This window comes from Desmodus rotundus, chromosome 1 (assembly GCF_022682495.2).
Source record: "Desmodus rotundus isolate HL8 chromosome 1, HLdesRot8A.1, whole genome shotgun sequence".
NCBI classification, from domain to species: domain Eukaryota; kingdom Metazoa; phylum Chordata; class Mammalia; order Chiroptera; family Phyllostomidae; genus Desmodus; species Desmodus rotundus.
Window position 1 is genome coordinate 163397577 of NC_071387.1, and position 25606 is coordinate 163423182.

The 25606-nt window shown below is 45.0% G+C and overlaps 1 protein-coding gene and 1 long non-coding RNA gene across 6 annotated transcripts in view; both read left to right on the top strand.

Moving 5' to 3' along the window:
- Positions 1-21449, top strand: part of LHFPL2 (LHFPL tetraspan subfamily member 2) — a 145178-nt gene extending 123729 nt beyond the window's left edge. For 3 of the 5 annotated variants that reach the window (XM_045197913.3, XM_024563648.4, XM_024563649.4), the window contains 2 exons: positions 48-691; positions 20649-21449. In XM_045197913.3, the coding sequence (XP_045053848.1) occupies positions 265-691; positions 20649-20905 (684 nt within the window). In that variant the 5' untranslated portion in view covers positions 48-264 and the 3' untranslated portion in view covers positions 20906-21449. The remainder of the gene's footprint in view (positions 1-47; positions 692-20648) is intronic. The other 2 variants (XM_053912337.2, XM_053912327.2) reach the window with 1 other exon arrangement.
- A 10-nt stretch (positions 21450-21459) lies between these two features.
- Positions 21460-24791, top strand: LOC128779367 (uncharacterized). The gene is made up of 2 exons (XR_008425259.1): positions 21460-22039; positions 23116-24791. It is a non-coding gene; the product is annotated as an uncharacterized lncRNA (long non-coding RNA).
- The last annotated feature ends 815 nt before the right edge of the window (positions 24792-25606 follow it).

Consider the following 25606-nt stretch of genomic DNA (forward strand, 5'->3'; position numbering starts at 1 on the left):
TGCAGGGGCGGGGCCTGGCGCTGCTGACCGTCGCCTCTTTTCTCCAGTAGGTGAAGCTGGAGGCCGGGCTCCGGAGCTCCGACATGGCAGCATGACACCCAGACGGCGCCCCCAGAGGCTGGGAGACAGGAGCCCCCGGCTGTGGGAGTGAGTGCCCCCCAGCAGCGACTGCCTTCTGAGGCCGCCTGAGCCTCCTTCCCCACCGGCTTCTGTTATTAGTAACCCGTGGACTCCTCTGATTCTTTTTCTGCCTTGAACATCAATATGTGTCATGTCATTGTCACCTGTCGCTCGATGCTCTGGACCCTCCTGAGTATTGTGGTGGCTTTTGCAGAGCTCATTGCCTTCATGAGCGCAGAGTGGCTGATTGGAAAATCCAAGACCCGTGGCAGCGCTGAGCCCGAGGAGCCGAGCGGCCCCTCGGAGCCCTACCACCCCACTCTGGGCATCTACAACCGCTGCATCCGCAACCCCGGGGTGCAGCATGTCCTGCAGGAGACGCTGTGCGGGCCCTACGCTGAGAACTTCGGCGAGATTGCCAGCGGCTTCTGGCAGGCCACGGCCATCTTCCTGGCCTTCGGCATCTTCATCCTCTGCACGGTGGCCCTGGTGTCTGTCTTCACCATGTGTGTACAGAGCATCATGAAGAAAAGTATTTTCAACGTCTGTGGGCTGTTACAAGGGATCGCAGGTAAGTGTGTGAGGGAGGGAAGGGGCCCCAGCACAGGATGGGCTCTGCGTGTGCAGGGCACACACTTGCTCACTCGTTTACTGCCGGTTTTGAAGCCCCTCTTCTGTCTGGTGAGGTCGACTTTGGAAAGTGTGTTCTCAGGAACGTGAGTGTCCTGCCCTGCTCACTCCTCTTTCCCCGTTGTACCCTCCTCTGAGAGAAGTGTCTGTTCTCCGCTCTCTCACATCCTCCTCTTCATTGCTATTTCCTCTGCTTCTGAGTTGTTGGGTTTTATTGGAGTGACTACTCCTCCTTGCTTTTCCCACTAAATTAAAAGCATGCTTCCCATGGAGTGCATCCACCGAGGAGCTGGGGCCCACCTGCGGCAAGCAGTCTGTAATGTGTGGCAGAAATGTGAGTGTGGGGTGTTCATTCAGGGGCCGGGGGCGGTTGCCACAGGCTGTCAGCCCCAGCCACAGTCAGGATGGTTTCAGCTTTGGTGCGGGAAGAAGCAGGCTGGGAAGGAATTAGTATCAGCTGCTCTGACTTGAATGTCCTGGTTTAAACTGTTTCCTGGAGCCTGACAAATGCTCTATGCAAATCAGGAAATGTAAACTAACTTCCACTTTCTGGGAATTTCTCACTAATGAGCTGGTTAGAAATCAGTGGAGAGAAAAGTATGAGCTCTTCACAGTGATCTGGACGGGAGGAAAACCTCCAAGGCCACCAGTTCCTTCATGGACTTTGCCACGTGGCTTTGAAAGGTGGATACTGAACCGGCAGGCAGGGCTCGGGGGCAGTCTGCCTAGGCTCAAGGGGCTTGTTCTAGATGACAGAAAAACACACACGTGTGTGCACACAAGTATGGGCAGTGAAGACATCCGCAAGGAAGCAGAGGGATAGACTCTTTCTTTGATTTTTCAGAAATTAATTTTCAGCCATCATAACCAAGTTAGTTATTAACCAGAACTCTGACAGGAGAAACAGTAACCAACCTACAACCCTAACTGAAGGGCAGAAGCCACACGTGCAGAACTCCTCGGCAGTGAGGACAGACACTGAGCCTGCTGTCCAGGCTTGTAAAGGAACCGCTAAATGCATCCCCTCTAGTCTGCCTTATTAAAGCAAACCCTTGAGCTCAGCAGGGCTGGCTTCCAAGGAAACAGATCAAACAAGAGTTTTGGGGTTTTTTCCAAATAACTGATAAGATGTTTTTCGTTCCTCACATCTTACGGGGAGAGTAGGGGGTGCATGTGTGTATGTGGGAGGAAGAAGGGTAATAGGTCCAGAGAAATGACAGAGGACCTGCTCCACAATCCAGGACTGTCTGCATGGGGGACACGCTCAGGCACATCTCAGAAGCCCGTCCCTTTGCCTGCCGGGATCAGCCATACCAGGAACGACCCCGAGACTCACAGGTGGTCCCGGAATCTGGGAAGCCAGGATTCTAATTTTTAGCTTTGCTACTAACTTTAAGTTTTGCTTGAGATAAATGTACCACCTCTCTGGACCCTGGAATTCTTCTGAAAAATAGGAGATTGGAAAATTTGACCTTTATAATTTTAGATGTTGATTCTTTGACACTCACTGTCCCCTTTTTGATTCACTTGTGAAATCTGAAGTTTATCCCCTTCTGCTTGTCACGTCGCCGGAAATGTTAAAGAAGGTGAGTTTCAATACCAATTCCTCTCCGCTTGTCGGAGAAGTGCCCCTCAGACACACATGGCCTCTGTGGCACATGCGTCTGTGCACGTGTGTATCCTCAAACTTTTGTTGAGAAATATCGCCAAAGACTTTTAGAAAGTCATTATGAACACACAGATGAAGGGAAGTCAGCACACAATTTATTACCCTGTTGAAGAGCTCTGGTGGACTAGAGGGGCAATTTCCCATGCATTTACAATGAATTTTATCAGCATGCTGGTGTGCAGGTGGAATCGCTCTGTCATCCTGAGGATAATCGCGCCTCCTAGCAAACCAGTGGACATTTACAGTGAGGGGCGGCCATCTTGGGCCGTCCACCGCAGCCTGTCTTACAGCCGTGCAGAAGCCACGGGCAGGTGCCCTTCCGTCTTGAGTAGTGCTTGTGTGCAGCATGTAATAGGCGTTTCGCCCAGTGAATTCAACCTCTAAGAAAATGGATTAGTCCAACAAACCTTTTGGTGCTCGTTTGCTGCTTCACAGAAATGGCAAGAGCATTCCTTCTGGCACAAAGATTAGTACATATCTTTGGTATTATTCACACACTCCAGTAAGTTATTTTTGAGTTCTTTTTCTCCTTCTTCCTCTTTTTCTCTCTGTCTCTATGCATCAGGCCTCTGGGAAGAAGGGTTGAGGAGGAAAAAAGTAGAAGCGTACGCCCGGTGTAAATCTGTTGGTCACATGTCTTTCCCCGAAGTTTAGATTTTCTAAAAGAAATCTTAACTTTCTCCCCTCTCTCATCACTTATGTTCCCTGTGCATACACATAGGACCTTAAAAAGTCTGAAATTACTCAAAATTTTAAATTGGCAGGAGGCAGAGATTCCTGTATGTTCAGACTCTCTCTCTCAAGGGCCCACGGATCTAAGACTAACCATTGAAATGCAGGAGAAGCTGTTGCTTTTCTCCTTCCAGCTGTGCAGCACCCCCGAGAAGAAATCATTGGAGCCCTGGTTGGTGTGGCTCAGCAGATTCAGTGCAGGCCTGCGAACCAAAAGGTTGCTGGTTCAATTCCTTGTCAGGGCACATGCCTGGGTTGCGGGCCAGGTCCCCATTTGGGGGTGAACAAGAGGCAACCAATTGATGTTTCTCTACCTCTCTTCCTCCCTCCATTCTCCTCTCTCTGAAAATAAATAAATAAAACCTTTAAAAAAAAAGGAATCATGGGAAAGGAGGACTAAGCACTAGTCAGCTAGCTCTCGCGTTGGGGTTGGGGGAGGCATCTGTCTGTAAGGAATGATCAATGGGCCCTTCCTGCCTCACAGGGTTCCACACCAGGCAGTTCAAGCCAACATAAATGACGGCCATGGGCCTTGCATCTGTGGCTGAGAAAGTTTGTGTGGCTGAAGCAGCTGACTTGCTTTCTCTCCTCTTGGCCAATCTGCAGTAGCATCTGGTCAGCTCCAGCCTCGCCAAGGACCTGATGCAGCTGTGAGCATCGGTCTTTTCCTCTCCCCTTGCCTCCTTTCTCTCAACCCTGCCTGGATCTTCTCCACACCGACACAAATGGTGAGAAAGGAGGCTATTACCAGAGCCACAAAAGGATATTCTTTGGAAATACATTCAGACTGTTTATTCTATCAACTTTCATTTTGGCACATGGCAGTTTTGTAAAATGCAACTGGATGAAAAATTTCAAGATATTATAAGCACATGCCTTTACTACACCTAATTTTAAAGAATAAACAGGCTACAGGTGTTATATAGCCCTTTATTGTCTATAAAAAGAAAACAGAAATCATCAAAATACTGACATTTTGATTTTAGAAGCTGGGTGTGAAAGAATCTGCTACTTCATTGGAAATCTCAAGATCTGGGTTACTTAAAAAATAATAATACAGCACAACTCTTGCCTGTGGAATTGGCCCAGATAGAGCGAGCAGGGTTTGCTTTCAGAGCCCATTAGGCAGGCAGGCTCCCAGCTGGCGCTCCGAAACCCTGGTGCACGGACACCCGTGGCGCTCTGCACCCACTCCCAGCAGCCGTGAAAAGCTCCAGTCTCACCTGGCCCTGGGGCAGTCCTGGCTACACCTTAAAGCCAGCTGGGCAATGTTGACAAATTGACCTCACTTCTCTAAGCCTCAGTTTTCTCACTTATAAAATGGGTGTAAAAGTAGCACACAACCTGAGGGTTGTTTTGAGGATTAATTTATAATACATAATATACAAGAAAGGCTTAAACACAGGGCTTGGCCCATAGTAAATAATGTGGTAGCTGTATATGATAATTAAAATATTTGTTTTCTTGGCAAGTTGTAGTATATTTTTTAATGCTTCCTAGGAGTGCTGCATTCTGAGGAATAGGGGTGTCTTTTCTGACCTTTAGAATTGACCCTGTTCTATCAACCCCGACTACACTGTCTAGTGCTGTTCCCCAGCCCCTTAGACGCCTGCCTGTGGTGGGGCTGCAGGGCACAGAGCAGTCCCGTGACTTTGGTGTGATGAAAGCAGGAGATGGCATTTGAATTGACAAGGAAGCAAGGAGCTTCTTTCACCCCACTTCCCCTGGACACATGCAGTCTCTGTTCCTTTCCTCTCTGGAGCCACAGCTGAGTCTTGATTGCAGGTGGCTTCTCAGGCTCCCTGCAGAATAAATCACAGGCTGATTGGTCTTCATTGGTGAGGACTTGTCCAGGACTTGGCAGAGCCAAAAACACACATCAGTTCACAGTCCTCTGGGATTCATTACAAAAGCTGGGTAATAGGCCAGCAGGGTGCTTTTGCCAGCTGTCTTCCTTAGGTTGTGACCTGGATGTAATCCATAGTGAAACCGTAGAATGCAAAGATCCAGGTTTTCCATGACAGCATCAAGCAGTTTGTTTTTAGAAATGCATGAAGGGCTCTCTCAGAACTCTGTGGAATCCCCAGTGACTCAGGTTTGGGACAGAAGCCATTACAATGAGCTCAGGGTTTGGCTCATGGTGCTGGCGTGGACTATTCCACTGGGGTTGCCACGAGGGTTGAACTAGCTCATGGAGGCTGGGTCTGGCTGCCTGCTGTCTTCCAGTCTCCCCGCACGTGCGTGTTTGCTTCTTTGTGTCTCGCTGGCTCTCACGCTCTCCGCTCCCTGCAGCCCTCTCTCTATCTGTGTACACCTGTCTCAGTCCAGCAGGACTGCCTCAGCAAGCTTCTCCCCAGTCCGTCAGACAGATTGCCGTGGGGCTGAACTCTGCCTCTGCTGGGTTGGGGTACAGAGTGCGCCCATGGGAACTGCCCCCTGCCGTGGCAGCTCAGGGCCTGGTGTGTGCAGACTCAAGCTTTTCCTGGAAGTGAGCAAAATTGCAGGTGGAGGAGAACAATATGAAAAAAGAAGGGAAAAGGAAAGGAATAAAAGGAGAAGAATTCAAGAAGAGTGGAGGGTCTTTGCCTTTGCTGCTTGTGGAATTGCTTTGTCATAAACCGGAATGTGTGGGGCAGTATGGATAGGCACATGAAATATACCCTGGTCACTACCCAGGACTTGGTATTCTAATTGCTGCTTTTCACAGGGTGAAAAATAACCTTAGCATCAAGAAGGTAACCACAACTCAACCTGGTCCCAACAACCAGTTTGACTTAGCCCGTGCCCTACTCACTCGCTCCCAGGCCACAAAGACGGATGAGGCATTGTGGAGGGGAGAGGAATCAGCAGAGGGGCTTGGAAAGTCTAACGAAAGGGGAAGAGTTTCTGGCTTTCACGGGGACCTTGCCCCATAAATTTACCCCTGAAAAGTCCACCTGGCTTTCTCTGAGAAGGTCACCCAACTTTAAAACATCCTCAAAGAAAAGGCATGAGAAAAGTAGAGGGTGCTCCCCCTGCTTTTCTTCCTCCTTAGAAGGAGGCACTGGAAGTTTGTCAAAAGGAGGCTTTGAGTCGGACAGCTAACGCCTCGGTCAGAGTCAGTCCTAATAGTTCTGTGTCTGTATCAGTATAACGCTACTGGTTATAACACATTTACGAATTCATCAACCTTTAATGATCCTTTGGTAAAAAGTAAAGAATGCAGAAATGTTATAAGGCAGCCAGAATTAAATTTCAATGGGAGGAGTTTTTATTGAATGCCTACTAAGTGCAGAGACCTGTAGACTCAGGTCTACAAGAGTTTCGACTCCCAGGTTTGTATTAGAGTAATTTTTCATAAACTGTACCCTACAGAAGCAAAAAATATATATACATGCATATCATTACATATAAAGAGAACAAAGAACTCAACTGTATCATTAGATAAAAAACTACTGTCTAAAAGCAAGTGGTTCAACAACACATTAATTTAAGTAAATCTAGGGACCGGATCTATTTTTAAAGAATCAGTTGGAAAATCTAGAAGAAAATGGTAACTCTTAAAAATTCAGATATAGCAATTGATATGCAAATAAAATGTGGAAAGTGGCTTGCCATGGTAACCACTTAATTGTAGCCATAAATTATCACAGAGTCATGGATGATCTATGTTCAGATTCCATTAACAAATAATCGCTTACGTGTGGCTCTGCATATTTACACAGCAGTTCGGAGCTCAATGCAATGATGGTATTCTAAGCTGTGATGCTACTTCAAAAGTAACCTGCGTCCCCTACGACGAACAGTGCTGTAGCGCAGGTGACCGTACTTGTGAGTTCAGTTGCTGCATGCAGTATTCTCAGTAGCTTTATTAAAGGGCTAGCAATCTTTTTTTTCCTTTTTAAAGGTAGCCCCCAGTGCAGATGAAATCTAAAATACACATATTGAGCAAATGAAGCCAATATTAAAAGTTTCAAACCAAAATGCCGTGGCTGTGTTCCACATTTCAGGGCTAACCACAGGAACTTCCTGTTGAAGAGATGGCACCTGGTTTGTTGCAGGAATTAGTTAGCGTTATCTGGACCCCAAGACCTTGGCAGGAAGGAAATTTACTTATTGTCCTGAATATTTCATAGCTCAGTAACTAAAATTTTTTGTGTCTTTTACTCTACTATATACTGCATTTTATTTTGGCAGCTTATTTTGAATTAATGTGTTTTCGTTAAAGTCCAACAGGAGCACCTTTTTTAACCCTACATGTCAGATGAATAATTTATCAAGAAAATATGTTTCATAAATTCCTCCCAGTTGCATGTAAACAGTTCAGAAAACAGCTTCTCACTTGGAATGCAATGTAAAACTTATCACTAACTCGTGGGAAAGAATAATCTGGCTAAATCAGTTCGTTGGGATGCATTTTATCGGTTAGGAATTAAGGCTGTAGAAAGTGCCAGTGAAGTAATTTGAATATAAACATGAGTCATTGCTGAGACTTAGGGAGGGTTCAACAAGGCAGAAATGCATAGTTCTTATAGGTTGTTTCTCCACACATTTAAGGGAATCTGACAGTTCTTAACTGACGGTCACTAATTTTGAGTAATTACAACAGAAACTTCCTCTTGGGGCCTTGGTTGTAAGGTTTTTTTATGACAACTGTGCTCTGATTGTCTTCCAAAGAACTCTCTGTTGCTCTGTCATCTGCTCTCCAGCCCCACCCTGGAAGAGTAGTTTTCTTGCCAATTACAATTCCATGGGAGTGTTTTTAGTAGAAAACGAATACCCTACTAGACTCTTCCAGGAAGATGGTATGAGCATTAATACACGCATTTTTTAAAAACTGACACCTGATCCTTCACTTTTCCTCTCCTTCCCCGCAGAAAATCTTGCTGGTTCAAAACCTTCAACATTATTGATCACGTACTAAGCTGACATTAGCTATAATCTGCTCTACAAAGACACCGGGGTCATCTGCTGAAAACCCCTTTCATTACCAATGGACCCTCTGACCTCCAGTGCTTGACCTGGCTGTCAAAGTGGAGTTATTAAATATCAAAGTTAGACCCAGTCTAGCTTGTCCATAAACTCTGGAAACTTTAAATTGAGGTACAATAAAAACAAGTTTAGATTCTGGACTCCAAAGAAAGAGAACCCAGAGAGAACCTCCTTACTCTGTACCTTGTTACTACTTACACAGTAAACAAACGGGATTCTTAAAATGGGTCCCCACCCTAACACAGGCACCCTCTACAGCTCCCACCCCAAAGGGCCGCTCCCAGGAGTTATTCTCCCAGGAGTTACTGTCTTTGAACAGGCGAGGGTCTGCTCTGTGCTGAGGTGTTTCCATCAGCCTGCAGCAAACATGAGAAAGATAAGGACAATATAGTAAGATTTTATAGAGCTCAATGTATTCAATGTAAAGAACTGTCCATTGTTCTTAGACTACATCCTTTAGCCTTCTGGTGTTGAAAATACACGATGAAAGGAGACACTGGTTATTTTCAGTGTCCTTCTATTAGCAAAGTTAAAATACTGACCGCCCGTTTTTCTGGCTGTTGCATTATTGTGTGAAATCCAGAAATCTAGAACCACTGTTCTAGAATATAAGCAGGGGTACAGACTGCCTTCTTCAAAGCTTTATCTGTAGTGTTCAGAATAGGGCCTGCTATGTACACAGTAGGTGCTCAGTAAATCTACGTTCACTGTGTTAGCACAGCTGTAAGTTTCTGGGTATCTGAAAAGAGTAAAGGATTTAGCAAATGCTGGTAAGTCGCAATTCTGACACGGACTCTGCCCACCCAGTTACAGCATGAATAATGGAGCTGTCCTATGAAGAACCAACGAGACTCACTTCAGAACTGGCAATCACTAAAACCAAATTCTGTTAGGGCTTTACAGAATAAATTTTTATTAAAAAATTGAAAAACCTTACTGGGCAAAGTGATTTCAAAGGTATAGAATAAATAAAGGTAGCAATTCTTGGGCAGAAATCCTTGATTCATGTTATTATGCTTTGTATTACTCTTACTTATAAATTCCATTCAAATACTCCCGACTCTGAATGGCTAACAGAAATTTCGGTACTGAGGCTGGTGTCCTGCCCTGGCCTCTGGAGAAGTCAAGCAGGTTGGAATATCAATACCGATCAGCTTTGGGGCTTGGGAGGCAGAGGCCTGAGGGCCACCATCTCGGTGTCTGCAGGACCAGGAGCCCAGATGCCTGAGATTGAGAGCAATGTCCTCTGCACGTGGACATTGAGACAAGCACATGTCTGTTAACACAGGATTAACTCAAGCCTACTGTGTATGAATAATGGCTCTGAGAGTCAGGGACCCGAGGTCAGGAAAGATGAAGATCTTTAGCTCTGCTCTGTGAACGACAGGAGGCCCTTTAGAGGTGGCTGAGCAATGACAGTGGCCTCACCTGCTGGAGGAGGGATACAATTTGGGGGTGAGAATGCTCTCAGTGCTGGACTTTGTCTGATCGGCTGCATGTGTCTGCTGGAGAGGACATGGGGAACTTTGTCTGTGTGTGTGGGTGGGTGGGTGGCACTCGTGTTGTAGGTGGATGTGCAATTTTAGAAGGTTCCCAAGCATACAGAAGCATACAGAGCAGAGACTGAAATGTAAGTGCAATACTGCTTACATCTTTCCCCTCTGGTATCTGATGAGTTTTGTGCTTTTATTTGCAGGTTTTTTTAAAAAAAAATTTATTGTTATTCAGTTACAGTTGTATGCCTTTTCTCCCCATCCCTCCACCCCACCCCAGCTGAACCCACCTCCCTCCCCCACCTCCACCCACCCCCTTGATTTTGTCCACGTGTCCTTTATTGTAGTTCCTGTAATCCCCTCTCCTCACTGTCCCCTCCCCACTCCCCCCCTGACTATTGTTAGATTGTTCTTAACTTTATTTGCAATCTTTTTGCTCATGCAGGTATTCCACACCCTGCAGAAGGGGACATCATGGCAAACCTTGTGTTGTTCTGACCTCGTCACTAGGTTTTCTTTCTAGAGGTTACTTTGGCCAAAGGCAGTCATTCCAAAGTGACATCTAAGTTGCAACAAGTAGGCTGGTGACCCTTAGCTTGGAATATAAGAGACGGTGTGAATGGAACTTCCTTATCTTTTTGTTGTCTTGCTGTAGGGTCAACCTGCCTGACAATAGGTAACCCTTTATTTTGGTGCAGCCTTCCCCTCCCAGTCATCCCTTTGCCATCCCTTTGCCATCCCTTTCTAGTCCTGTGGTTTTCTTTTTTAAATTTTTTATTGTTGTTCAGTTACAGTTGTCTGCATTTTCCCTCCACCACTCCCCCCCCTCCAGCCAAACCCACCTCCCTCTCCCACCTCTACCCTCCCCCTTGATTTTGTCCTTGTGTCCTTTATTGTAGCTCCTGTAGACCCCTCTACCCACTACTCCCTCCCCAGTCCCCTCTGGCTATTGTTACATTGTTCTTAATTTCAATGTCTCTGGTTATATTTTGCTTTTTTGTGTTGTTGATTATGTTCCAGTTAAAGGTGAGATCATATGGTATTTGTCCCTCACCGCCTGGCTTATTTCACTTAGCATAATGCTCTCCAGTTCCATCTATGCTGTTGCAAAGGGTGTAAGCTCCTTTTTTCTCTCTGCTGCGTAGAATTCTATTGTGTAAATGTACCATAGTTTTTTGATCCACTCATTTGCTGATGGGCACTTAGGTTGCTTCCAGTACCTGGCTATTGTAAATTGTGCTGATGTGAACATTGGGGTGCATAGGTTCTTTTGGATTGGTGTTTCAGGGTTCTTAGGGTATAATCCCAGCAGCGGAATTGCTGGGTCAAAAGGCAGTTCCATTTTTAGTTTTCTGAGGAAATTCCACACTGTTTTCCACAGTGGCCGCACCAGTCTGCATTCCCATCAACAATGCACTTGGGTTCCCTTTTCTCCACATCCTCTCCAACAGTTGTTTGTTGATTTGTTTATGTTGGCCACTCTGGTGTGAGATGGTACCTCATTGTGGTTTTAATTTGCATCTCTCTGATGGCTAGTGATGCTGAGCATCTTTTCATATGTCTGTGGGCCCTCGGCATGTTCTTGGAGAAGTGTCTGTTCAAGTCTTTTGCCCATTTTTTAATTGGGCTTTTTGTCTTCCTGCAGTGGAGTCATGTGAGTTCTTTATATATTTTGGAGATCCAACCCTTGTCTGAGGTATCATTGGCAAATATGTTTTCCCATATAGTTGGTTTTCTCATTTGATAAGTGTTCTTCATCATTTGCTCTTTGACCTCTCACAGGTATGAGTATGCCAGCATTTGAATAAATATTACTTTCCCCTCTTCAGCTGGACAAATAAATGCTTTTGTCTTAGAAACCAGTCTTTGGTTTGCAGTAAAGCCGCAGTTGGTATGATGGTGGGGACGGGGGGGAACCTGGAACCATATGGCCTGGATTTAAGTCCCAGCTCCACCAGACTCCCTGTGTTACCTGCTGCCTGCATTAACCTTACTTAATGCCTCAGTTCCCTCATCTCTCTAACGGTGATATTAATAGCACCAACCTCATTAAGACTCTTACAAGGAATACAAGAGTTACAGTTGGGTTTAGTCAGGCACATGGTAGTACTCACAGCATGAGGTGCTATTATTATAATCATCATCAGTGTGATCCCTGAAAGGCTCTCATCATCTTACAAGCTGCCAACTTCAAAGTATTGGTAGTGAATGTGGAAAATTGGGGGAAGGTAGCTAACTCCATGTCATCTTTGCTTGGAATCTACCATTTGTACCACAGAAGACCTTTCCAGAAGGTTCTTCCAAGGGTGTGAAGACAAGAAAGGGGAATCAGAAATGACACACGAAGGTGGTCAGAAACAGTGCGTGCAGAGGATGGTGTCACAGGCACTGCGTGTGTGTTGGGGTGGAGACGCAGAAGTCACGGAGTAGGGAGCACACTGCTCACCTCTGGCAGTAAGTCTGCCCCCAAATGGGAGTCCCTGTGAGCCGGAAATACATTCTCCGGGGCGTCGAGGCAGCCTGGGAACCAATGCCATTTTATTGTGCGACAAATGTACATGATGTCATAGTAAGACTACTATTTACTACCATTGTTCTAGTTTTTTTTTAATTTTTATCGTTATTCAATTATAGTTGCCTGCATTTTCTCCCTATCCCTCCATCCCACCCCAGCCAATCCCACCTCCCTCCCCCACCTCTACCCTCCCCCTTGATTTTGTCCATGTGTCCTTTATAGTAGCTCCTGTAAACCCCTCTCCCCACTATCCCCTCCCCATTCCCCTCTGGCTACTGTTACATTGTTCTTCATTTCGTTTTCCAGGTAGCTGGTAAACCATTCATTTACTTGTCATTTTTATTTAAATTTTTACCCATGAAATTCTTTGAGTTGCATCTTTTATTTCTTAAAACAAGAATGTAAGGACGTAGTTTAGCCTTATCTTGGTGACCGAGAATGATCATGACAGTGGTCTCCGAAGTCCTGCACACAAGAACTGTACAGGTTCCTACCCTCATCTTTGGGGAGAAAATAGCCTGACAGCAAATGCAGGGGGGCAGGGAACTGGACGGGGTCTGAGGGGTGTGCCTCCCTCAGAGCCCCGGCCTACTACCTGAGGATCTGCCCCGGGGTAATGCGACAGAGAAGCGCAGCCTAACAGCAGCTGCTGACCCACACAGAGCTATTAGAGATTGACAATGTGACTTCCAGCTGTCAGTACAGAAGATGATTGGCGGGGAGGGGGGGGGAGGTAAATTTAGACAGAAAAGAGAGGTAACTATACATATGAATGTTAACTAGCTTTCATAAGGCTGTTGCATAATACTGTGTACATCAATTCTACCAACTGATGGTTCTAGACTAAGCGTTAAAAATTAAACATGCTATTCCTCTACTGGAAGCAGAGAAAGTCCACCTCCTCACCCTAAACCTGCCCCCAGCCCCCGCCCGCCCCAGACTGAGACATTGTCCTCTGGGCTGCTGACCGGAGTAGGTAATTTGCTGGGCCGTAGAGAAGTTCTCCATTCTCTGCCTTCAGTGCTAACTCCTATTTTTCCACTCTCCAGGCTCATGCTGCTTCTAGATACCACCCATAGTTCTTCTGCAAACGGCCACGGTGCAGCTCCTTCATTTCCCCTTGTCCACCCCTCTGCCCTCTGTCATTTTCCTGAACTTCTCCAGGTTGACCCCTTGCTGCTACTCCCTCCCGCAGCCGGTGCCCCGGGCAGTTCCCCTGGGTCAGCCACAGCCCATCTTCCAGCTGTCCTTACCGCAGCCAGGTGCAGTTGGAAACCATTTCACAGTTCTGAGGCTAAACTGAAGCTGATCTCCAGATAACTGAACATTTATTATATTTAATTGACTTACTACTATTTTCTATAGTCAGAAAGGAAGTTTTCAGTGCTTATAGTGAAGTAAAAGGCTGGGCCCATGGTTTGGAGCCTGTGTGTGTTTCCTCGGTAAGTGTGCTGGCTGGCGTTCCATTAACCAAAATTGTCAGCCCTGGGGATTCATGGTACCAGATGGAGCTTTTCCTCCAACACTTATAGCATTTGGCAAGAACTTTCCACATTGGCTTCAATATTGATATCACAGCGCTCTATCTTTTCATTCACCCAACATCTATTTACTGGGCACCTTATTACATGTCAGATGTTGTTCTAGACAGTTGGGATATATAAAGTGTAAACCATAAAGTTCTTTCTCCTCACGGAGTTTGCATCCAGGCTGGCGGAAACAGACAATAAACCAGAAAAGTAAATTATATAGTATGTTAAAAGGTGATAGGTGCTGTGGAAGGAAAAGAAGAAAAAGGTAGCCAGGGTAAGAGAGGCTGGGTATGCTGGGGTGATGAGGAGGAAGTGCAGTATTAAATAGGAAGTCAGGGTAGGATTTAGTGAGAAGAGATTTAACCAGAGACTTGAAGGAGTTGGCCATGTGGGTAATCAGAAGAAAGAGCTTTCCAGGCAAAGGGACAGCTAGAATGAAGGCCAACAGGCTGTGCTGACAGAGTAATGGGGGAGAGAGGGAGAGTCAAAGATGATTTTAAGGTTTTTGATCACATGGGGTACAGCTGACCTTGTTTGCTAAGATGAGGTCCACAGGGTAAGGACCAGGTTTTAAAGTTAGAAATGAGAATCAAGATTTAGGTTTGGACACAGTTTTCAAGTACTTTTAGATATCCAAGTAGAGGTTGGAGGTCAAGAGTAAGCAGTTGGATATACAAATCTAGAGTATAAAATCGGAAATGAAAATTCAGGAGACCTCAGCCTAGAGACAGTATTTAAAGCCGTGGGACTAACTGCAGTGGATAAGGAGAATGTAGAGAAGACGGCAAAGGATTGAGCCTGGGCTCCCGGTGTCTAGATGTTGGGGAGGTAAGGTAAGGAAGAACAAACAGCAAAGGGTACTGAGATGGAAAAGTCACCCAAGGCTGCCTTCCCACCTGGAGCTAGAACACTAGCAGGTGGTCTGAAATCCACGCAGGGACTATCCTGTCTTAGTTTTCCATTAACCCAATACTATCAGTACTTTTTGAACTTTGCTGATTGAACCTATCACCCCCAGTAAGCCTAGAATGCTCTAGGAGCTGTGTCCCAGAATGGGGATGGCGTATGGGAAGCTGTCACTCTCTTGCTTTGTTTGCCTTTGTTTCCTGTTGAGAGAGATGTCCGCCTGGCTCAAGGAGGGGAGGGGAGGGGTGGTGCGGGGCAGCCTCCTGGCATCATGCTAGAGGGAACTGAACTGCATCAACAAAACTGGAGCTCAGGCTCTGCTAGGCCCCTATTCCAACTTCTGAGCCACAGGGTAGACTTCACAGGGGCGAACAACACTGGGTGACTTTTAATTTTCTTCAGAGGTATGTTGAAAGGGGAATGGAGTCTCCTGCTATGAGTCAATGTCTGTTTTAAGGCCAGAAATGAGTTGAACTCTTAACCTTTTTAACCTGTGACATACCCATGAGGTTTATTGTGGTAAATGCTAAGACAAAACTGTGACATATCAAGAGGAATAAAACTTTTTTTTTTTTTTTTTTTTTTTTTTTTTTTGCCCTCAAGGGACATGGAGTCCTGTTAGGGTACTGTTATATCCTCAGGGCTGAGAATAACGCTTGGCACTTAGTAGGTAACTCGGTGAATAGCTGCTGGATAAATATATAAAAATAACAACGTGATAGACAGCTGAAGAGGGATGTGCACAGTGCAGCGGGGCACACAGAGGGTACCATTCTGGCAGGAAGTTTCACAGGTGACATTTGAACTAGGATGAAGGGGGATATTTCCGGATAGATGAGTACCCCCAGAGTCGGCATGAGTAAGAGCCCCCCATTTGTTCAGGGAAGGTAATATGTATTGTGACACCAGAATACCTGAGTAGCACAGGCCTGGAAGTGTTTGAAGCCTGTGAAACCCGACACCACCCCACTCCTCTGCCCGGCATGGCCACTTCCTACTATGCCTGGCATCAGGACACGCACCTAGAATGCACTTGGGGGACACTCCTCAGGAATTACCTAGTTAGAGCACAAATTTATCAAAAAGATACTAAGTTTGCTGTCCACTGTCGCTGTGAATGCAGTCTCCAGAGACAGCAGGGCATTTTTCATAGCTTTAGAATGAGCTCCCTGATTACAACCCCGAGGAGGCTAAGTGTGGCTGGCGCTCCTCACTGGGGGCTTCCCCACAAAGTGCCGGCAGCAGTAACAGATGTTCTTCCTGTCTTTAGTAAATTTCCTTTGCAAACCAAGGTGTAGTCTATCTTTACTATTTAGTCTAGAAGTCTGTCTGAAGAGGAAGAAGTGTGATTTCAAAAGTCTTGCTTGTTATTCTGTAGAAAGGAGCCAGCCTTTAGTTCTTATACTTTTCAGGCCAGGAACAATGGCTTTCTTCTGTACCCACAAAAAAAACAAACAAACCTTGAGTCCATTCCCTCAGCCAGCAGGTTGGGAAAGTGTGGAGATTGTGTGACTGATCTGGAGGGACAGAGAAACAGCCAGGGAAAGACTGAGAAATAGCCACGGAGCCTTTGCCCACTTCCTCTGCGCACTGAAGGGCTGTAGTTCAGACTCGGCCCCCATGCCCGGCATCCCACATTCTTAAAGCTTGAGATGGGCATCTTCAGGTGTATTTAGCAATGCTTCATCTTGGGGGGTTGGCTGATTATGGGGACGTTTTTCTTCCCACCTAAGGGGAGAAACTGATTCCAGGGCAGCAGCAAGAAAGTTACCTAAGCCCTCTAGTTTGTGACTGGTTTGTAGCTTATGCACACCCCACCTTCTATTTGGCGTTTGGACATAACCAACAACCAAGTGGACAATCCCTGGATGCACTGAAGACCAGAAAGACCACAGCCAGTGTGCAGCAGACTTGCCTTATTGTATCCTCGTGCCTATTGTCTGGTCTATCATTTAAGAAGTCAGGGACTTTAATTCGGTCTCATTAGCTGGTGTCATCAAGCCTGGTTATAATTTGGGGCACAGATTTGCTTTCCCAGGCTTAGAATAGGGCAAAGTGGCAAAACAAGCCGACCAAGAGTCTCTGCTTTCTTTCCTGCTGGTATATTACACTCCTATTGACTGGTATCAATCAAAGTTATTTTGCTGTTTTCCCCAGGGGCACAGAGGTTTAGAAATATTTCATAACAAAACAAATTGCACTGACATTAGTAAAGTTTTATTAAGGGCCTACAATGTGTCAAGTGCTATTCTGAACATTACTTTATAGTAAACCAAATAAACAAAAACACTTGTCCTCATGGAGCTTAAAGTCTGGGATAGAAATGGGTAACAATCAAAGTAACAAAGTAAAATGATGTGTTGAACAATATGAAATGACCATTTTTGTACATAAAAAAATCAAATATGACTCAAAGTAACGTATTCTATGTCTGTAGTAAGTGCCAAGAAGAAATAACAAAGCAACGAGGGGGATAGCAGGTGGGAGAGAGGTAGGTGGTTGAAATTTAAATAAAGTGGAACACAAGACCACACTGAGAAGCTGGCATTTAAAGAAGGCCTGAAAGCTAACTGGTAGGAGAGGCGGCGGGTGAAGAACAGCACATGCAAAGCTCTGAGCATGCCTGCTGTGTCCACGGAAGAGCCAGGGGGCCAGTGTGGCTGGAGTAGAGAGCAACGGTGTGAAAGGTAGAGGTGAGTTCATACAGGTAATAAGGAGCTGGGTCAAATGGGGCCTGAAGGCCAGGGAGAGGAAGCTGGATTTTACTCAGAGATGGGAAACCTTTATGAGCTTTTTCTCAACAATTTTACTAGGAAGCAAAAGAATATGTTCAGATGGTGGTTGTGCTTCACTAATGGATGCTTATTAAGGCCAGAACAGCTGCTCAGGACCTTGTGAGGTGAGGCCTAAGGGTGGCAGTCACCTGAGAGGGCCACGTGAATCACTAAACTGTCTAAAATGCCTTTGATGGAAGAGCCGTATTCTAAATACCCAGACAGATGACAAGTGTGCCTTCCATTTTTGCTCACCCAATGGCCCACTCTTTTCTTTCCCTCTTTTCTTTCCCTTACCAGACACAGATATTCTATTTTCATGGCATTAACTATGCTAAAGACAACTCCGATGAGTGCTGGCAAGAGAGGCCCACCAGCCAGGGCAGAGTAGACAGTGGCAACTAATTCCGCCCGCCCCACCGAGAATTTGAGTGAGGCACTGTGTGTATCTAGGCTGGTGCCCGGGTTGAGAGCGTGCGGTTTTGGTATCCTTCACATCCACTGGCATTTGGAAACATACCACAGTCCACTTTTTATTACCCACACGCCCCCCGCAGAACACCCTGTGGGCTTATAAACAGTGGTTTTAACAAACTCACAAGCATGGCTCCTTTATATGATAAAAGTCTCTCTACTGTCATTCGCAAATTGATTGGCCAGTCACAGCCACTAGATTTTAAGGTGGCCTAAAGCACTTTGGGAATATCAGCTGAGCTCTCAGAAAAGGGGCACCTAAGAAAGCGAGGGAGCAGTACTAGAGTTGATGTTCCTGGCTGTACAGTAAAAAGGGTCTCATAAGAAAATAAGGATTATATTATTTATTTTTAAATTGCCAACTTCCCAGAAGGATCTGAGAGAGCCAAATGAAGGTATTTTGTGGCCCAGCGCAGGTAGCAAAGCTGCTACATGTCAACAGACTCCGTGCTTTCTGTCTTCTGTCCCTATCATACTAAAATGCATTAACTTTGCTTACAGGGCTTGTTTAAGCCATGTAATATGTACAACATGTGCCATTAATATTTAATTGGAGCCACAAGTCAAATACCATACGAACACTCTGGGCTTTAGAGCGAAGAGCATCTCATGCTCCGTTGCCTGGGGCCTGCGCTAGAGCTCGGCAGCGAGGCTGCATGCCACCGAGTATCCCGGAACCCTGTGGAGTCCCAGCGACGGTGCCCATGGCTCCCAGGGTGGTAACTTAGGGCTGGAGGGAGAAACAAGTTTCCATGTCCCTGGGATGAGGCTTCCTAGGGAACAAGGTGGGGTTAATTAGGACTTATCAAGGGCCTTGGAAAACATAAAAGAATTAGCTCAACAATTTTTAGATCTCCCCAGCTAAGATAGATCTGTTCAGATGGGGGTAGCTTATTCTTTCAAGGTACAGAATTGTAGCCTGGGTTCTCCCCTCTCTCCAAATTATTACACCTTTCAAAACAAACCCTCAACACTAAGCTGACCTGCTTACTCATAACTGGAACGGGAAGGGTCTGTGAAAGGCTTTAATGTATTGTCCGAGGCTAGTCTCCATTGCTGTTTTGTTACTGCTGTTATGGTTATGGATGTAGAAGGTATTCTTTACGTGCTGAGGTATCTCCAACACCTCAGTCTGCTGCACCTTTGCTTTACGCTTCCCAACCCTGGATCGCATTTCCCTAGCTACGCATCGCTGCCTCCCTGCTCCTAGCGCTCAGACCTATAGAGAAATAGAGGATTGCAGGGTTACAAGCTCCTTTTGCAAAACACCCTTCTTTGGAAAATGGGCATATGAGCAGATTCTCTGTACTGCACCCCTGCTAGAAAGTCCCCGGAGGCCTTCAGACTAGAACAATGAGGTTAATTTGGGAAGTAGGAACAGTCAGACCCAAAAACCCACTCTAGTCGTGAACGGCCCAGCTTGGAGAGCAGACACCATCAGAGGATGAAGACAGCTCTATGAAAGATATGGTCTGTGGTTTCAAACACTGTCCCTGATCTTTCTTCAAACCTCCTACTACCACAAATTCAGTCATGTTCTCTCTGTGGGGAAGCGGCTTTAAATGACTTGGAAGCTTTGGTGTGGTAAACCCAGAGAACTAAGCCAAGGTTATTAGTTTACAAGGATAGAGTTGCTATTCCATGGTATCTAAAGAATAGGTCTTCTGGATTATAAATTAGCAATCTTGATATGTAGGTGTCATGTTTAAGAAAAAAGTTTTTCACCCCTGCCACAAAGAAGAAAGCCGTGCTCTTGCAGCATCTTTTCTACAAAGTTTCACTGGGTAAGATTTGGGGGCCCTCAGTTGCCTCTGTTATTTCAGGTTCCAGACTTCCTTACCAGCAGCTCTGCCATGTGACTGACTGGTAGCTGGGGCCAAGGCTAGGCAGGCAACGTACTGATCTCAGATTCCCGCAAACACTTCAAAGTAACTGTCCCTTTACATTTGTGCCTCACTTGCCTTGCCTTAGTCCTGGCCCTGGGGAAGCTCTTAACCCTGCTGGTAGGAGAAATAACTCTCAATTACACAGTGGGCAGTAAAGCTGTAAGGAATAGATAGATGGATGTTTCATATGACAACGTGGTAGGGGTCAGCAAAATGGAAACAGAGCTGAGTTCACCTAACAGCATTCAGACCAAAAAAAAAAAAAAAAGTTTGCAGTTTTTTTCTAAAGGTACATGTGAATATCTCTGTCCAGAGATGCAGCTGTTTGTTGGTGGATGCCATCAGACAGACTCCTGTGGACTTGTTTAAAGCACTGACATCGGGTTAAGATCGGGTCTCTTGCATTTAACCAGGGTGACATCAAATGGTTCTGTGTAAGTTATCTTAGACCAGGTGTTGTCAAACATTCTCTGCAAGTGGCCAGAGTAAATATTTTAGGCCATAGGGTCTGGAACAAGTACTCACTCTGCTGTTCCAGCATAAAAGGCAGTCCTAGGCAATCCATAAATGAATGGGCATAGCCGTGTTCCAACAAAACCTTATTTAGGTAAACAAGGCCACACTTACTTAGCCTTGGTTTGCCAACCTCCGCCTTAGACCAGAAGGGAAATGCTCGCCTCGGTAAGAGCCCTGTGAGAAGAAACAGTAACAAAAGCAAAGTTTCATTTGCCTTTCTAGAAGAGAAAAGTGGGTGCACATTCCAACATGTACAAAAGAGGCTTAAAATATTTCTAATAATGTGATGATAGTTATTTACCAGGTCAGATTAATTGCATAAAACAGTCCCTATTACCTGCTATTGCAGAAAGGATGCCACAGTCCCCAAAGCAGGCAAATCAAGTAACAATTACAACCAATCTGTACTCTTTCCTCTTCTGCCCTGCAGGCCTGTTCCTTATCCTCGGCTTGATACTATACCCTGCTGGCTGGGGCTGCCAGAAGGCCGTTGCCTACTGTGGACACTACGCGTCAGCCTACAAACCTGGAGACTGCTCCCTGGGCTGGGCCTTTTATACTGCCATCGGTGGGACAGTCCTCACCTTCATCTGTGCCATCTTTTCTGCACAAGCAGAAATTGCCACCTCCAGTGACAAAGTACAGGAAGAAATTGAAGAGGGGAAAAACCTTATCTGCCTCCTTTAATTTGGAAGAGACATTAATGCCAGTTTCCTCCTCATGTAACCTTGTGAAACAGTCCACCTCTGGTTTCGTCGTTCAAGTCAAGTGAAGAACTAGCCTTTACCTACCACAGCCACATTCCACAGCCCTGAGCCTTAAAAGGACCAATGAGAGGCAACATCTAGCTAAGCAGAGTGACTGCCCATGAGGGCCGCCGTGCAAATTACGAGATGGAACATGAAAACAGTACATAAACCCTAACATGCAGTTGACGAGTTCTGTCACACTGCATCTCCCCCGAGGTTCAATGAAGGACAATGACCTAAACCCTTAAAGCGGCACTTCTCTGGTACCAGAAAAGACTGTTAGCCAGATTTGCTGGCTGTTCTGAGATGTGCACCTGCCACAAGCCTGCAGGCCTGGGAGCATCTCTGCCTCAGAGTGAGGGTCGGTGTTTGTTTCCTCCTGGTTCTTTCAAGCTGTCTCAGTCGGAGACGACACACTTACTGGGGATAGGATGTGGGCTCGAGGGCACAGCAAGAAAGGATCTCTTGCTTAGCTCACCAAAGGGGTTAGCTCACCAAAGGGGTCCAGCAGGGACAGAGTGAAATCCTGTTGGGGAATTTATATGAGGCTGAATTCCAGGGTCAGGTGAATCAACTGAACTGTCACTCCAAGATTAAAGAATAAGGACCTGTAAGAATAAAAATACCAAATCCTCTATTGGAAACAAATTCATTCCGCTTCCCACCAGCCAAGCTAGCACCAGTACTGGCCTGGGCTCCTCTTCCACCAGAGGTCCCATGTTTCTCCTAGGGTTGGGACCGTGCTGACTACGAAAGGAAACCTCACTGTTTCCTCATTCCAAGGGCAGACGTCTCCAAGCCAGCTGTGGCTCATTCAGATGTTCACTGGGTTAACTTGCCAGAACCTCAGCACTCAGAACTCTCAGCGGGGAGACCTTTTCCCACTGTTTGGTAACCATACTTTAGTCAGCTATATTTCCAACTCTGATAGAAGCAAAATGTCATTCTGTGCATAAAAAAGAGCTAATCATGGGACTTAAGTTTTCCTAGTTACTGGTGTTGGTGCTGAGAGTGGACTGAAATAACATTAAGTTGCTGCAATTATGAGCTGCATCAAAGGCTTCATTCCCAGGTAACAGTAGAAAGTTAATGTAAAAAAAGAAAGCTAGGCCAAACTCATGGCACCCTGCCTATACCTGTTTACAAAAACAATCAACTACCACTGTTAAAAAGGGTTCAGGCGCTTTTAATCTAGTTTCTATAAATTACCAATATCACTGATTCAGGAAAATGCTCTTAGCCATCACCTCAGATTTACTTTGGATCCAAGTGGCCAGAAAGAACCTAGTCGGTTATTACGCTAAGGTCAGAACTGCTGAATGGTACAGACACACTCCACAGCAACTTAAGCAAGTAGAATGGGCCTGACAGATTTCTGGAAGGATCAGATCTCATTGGGTTTATGAATCTGCTCACTGGAGGGCTTGCTTCATTTGGAAAATGTAACTAATAATTACACACCTTGTTTGGGCAAGGTGCTGTTGTGCTGAGTGCCACCGGGTAATAGAACCCTGACTGAGATTTTTATAGCCTTGCCCAAAGCGAATCTGAGAGCTGTGTGAGTCTAAAACCATTCCCAGCCACGGAAAAACTGATTGCTTTATGTGTTGGTGGAATGGAACTAAAGTTCTACTCCATTCTGGCCTTTAGCCTATTACAAGAAACTGCCTTTTCCTACAGATTAAGAGCTAAGGGCAAGAAAGGTAGGCGTGTGGAACCAGGCCTTAACGAATTCACCATTCTTATGTCCAAAATTCAGAATAAGAAAAATGTAAATCCAATGACTTTCTCTGAAAAGAGAAGGGGTAAATACACAGCAGCCTAGGGTCAGGGCTCCAGAAGCATTAATCCTGTCTCTGACACCTCACCGAAGCAGGTGGGCGGCCACTGACCCAGGCCCCTCTACCTGATGACAGAACGTTCATAGGCTTCAACCAAGTCCCGATGCCACCTCAGGAACTACTTTTCAAATCCTGGCGATAATATTCATTAAAAAAACAAAACAATTTGCTTCATCACAAATTGTGTTTTTATCATGATAAAACAATTTTTTTCCTAAATGTTTCACCAGAAGATTCACCGTATGTTTTTGTCTGTACAAGACAGCAAACCCATTTTTCTAACACGAATTTTACACTCTCCTTACAGACAAGCCGTCATAAGCCCAGAGGACCCACTCAGCAAGTCCCTCATCTACACGCCCGACTGCTCTCTGGCTCAGGCGGTAGTGTGACCCTTGCCCCACCCTGGTAACACAAGGCAGAAGTGAAAATTGGCCTCTCTCGGTCAGAAGAAAGTCACTTGACAGTGTTTACTTCATTAGTCTGAGTGCTACAGAAGACAGGAAAGCACATGCACACACAACCCCAAACCACTAAAAGTACCTAAACACTGACTGACTTAGGAAGCAAAGCAGAGATGGACTTTATCGGAGAAAGAGTAAGAGGTAATGTTGGGCCTTTTAAACCTTCAGTCCAATAGCCAGGCTTGGGTGGGGATGAATGTAACATCCAAAACCATGCTGGTCTAGACCAAAACTGCAGAGCTGATTAAAAACCACTGAGTATGAGGAATATGTTAGAAAGAAATGTATTAAAAATAATTAGACTGATTGTTGACCCACACCTATTTTTCTAATAAATTTCTATTAATCACCTCAGTCTAAAAATCTAATATACCTGGACCATTACAACTACCAGAAAAGTCTTATTTATTTTTGCCTGCATTTGTGCTTATTAAAGTTTTGTGATGAGCTGGGCTTCTCAATGAACTCCAAGAAGGCAGAAATGTTTGCCTTGGATTCTGTGGATTCTTTAAACCTGTGTGCTAATTCAACAATGTTACATTAATTGTGTAAGGGTTTTTGTATAATTTTCAAACACCTGTGGTGTAATGATCTTTGTTAAAACATGTAAAGTGCCATCGTCTTTTTATGTGTAGCATATTTAAAATGTATGTGTGTACTGTACATGCCCGAGTCTGTGTGAAAGATGTGCAATAACAAAGGTGTATGTACGTTTTGTTTTTTGGAAACTGGACAGGCGTCGGAACAGGGATGGTTTCTGTTTTGGCACAGGAGAGTTAAACATTTTTGCCTTTACGGCCTAGTATTTAAACCGTAACAATTTTAATGCTACACAAACCTATGTGAAGAAAAGACTGGTATGCAATCTTTTTTTTCTGGGTCTAATTTAATCACTCAATTTATGTGAAGGTTAAGCTGGCACGCCAGGCCCAGTTAATGCTAGTCTTTCATGTGAAATGTGAAGCTGCCCTTACTGCCTTTTTCTGTTAGTGTGATAGCCAGTAGCTGGTACATAATCACTAAGGAGCTATTTCTTAGCATGCTTTGCTAGACCATGTTAATGCTAGACCACTGTTGAAGGGCTGATCTCACAACTTCTTAGCCATAAGAGTCTGGCTTAGAACAGACCTCTCTGTGCAATAACATGTGGCCACTGGAAATCCCTGGCCTGCATTTGATTTGGGCAGCAGTGGCTCCCAAGGGCCAAAAGAGTTAAAGGCACGACTGGGATTTCTTCTGAGACTGTGGTGAAACTCCTTCCAAGGCTGGGGGGGTCATTCGGTGCTCTGGAGGAACTCGGCACCACTTGATATTCAACAGCCACTTGAGCCAAATATAAAATTGTATTTACCGCTGATGGACTCAATTTGAGCCTTCTAATTTGTGGTTATCCTATTACATTGTAAACTAATTAATACATTGTTTGTCTAGCATTGATTAGGTTCCCGTGCATATGTATTTTCACAGCGTGCTTCCCTCCTCTCCCCAGATTTGAATTAAACCAGACTTTGCAAACTCATTCTGATTCTTTCAAGTCTGACTATATTCATTTCAATATGATGTGTATAATTTGATCAAGAAAAGAGCTATCAGTCAAATTTTAGTTTAAACACCAACTTATGTAATATTGATGATAGGAAAAAAGATAATCAGGTATTTAAACTATTCCATTCATTAGTATCATGTACATCCATACCTTAGGCTAGCTTTAACTTCAAGGTAGGTCATACAATTTCTTCCTTGGAGAAGTGTCAGTGTAATTAAATATAAAAAAAAAAAACCCTGTCAATACAAGCATCTTCATTTCAGAGTAAAATCAAGTCATGGCAGCAGGCAACACTGGTGATCTGGGGGTTGGGGGAGAAGGTAGAAGAGGGTACGGGGTCACAAATGGCCATGTGAAAAATATTTTTAATTAAAGTAAAATTAAGAAATATGTAAATGCTTCAAAGCATTACAAAGGCTTAAAAAAAAGAATTAATGTATAAAATAACAAAGAAAAAAGTCTACTGAAGGTCACATTCGCCTATTCCAAACAAAACCACCAACATTAAAAGCCCAACATGGAGCAGTTCTACATCCACATTTCCTAAAGGTGATCTGACTGTGAAAAGCCCCATCCAGACAGAATTCTCAAAGATGACACAGAAGCCCTTCTCATAAACTCTTACTCAATTCTCCATAATATCTTATGAAGCACTTATCAGATAGAATCTAAAAAATGGTTATTTCTTTTCCTGATCTAGGGCCTCTGACAGCTGAAACTACATTTATGCTTTGGTTTCTACACATGCCTGATAACTTCCAAGTTTCTAATAGAAACCAAAATTAAAC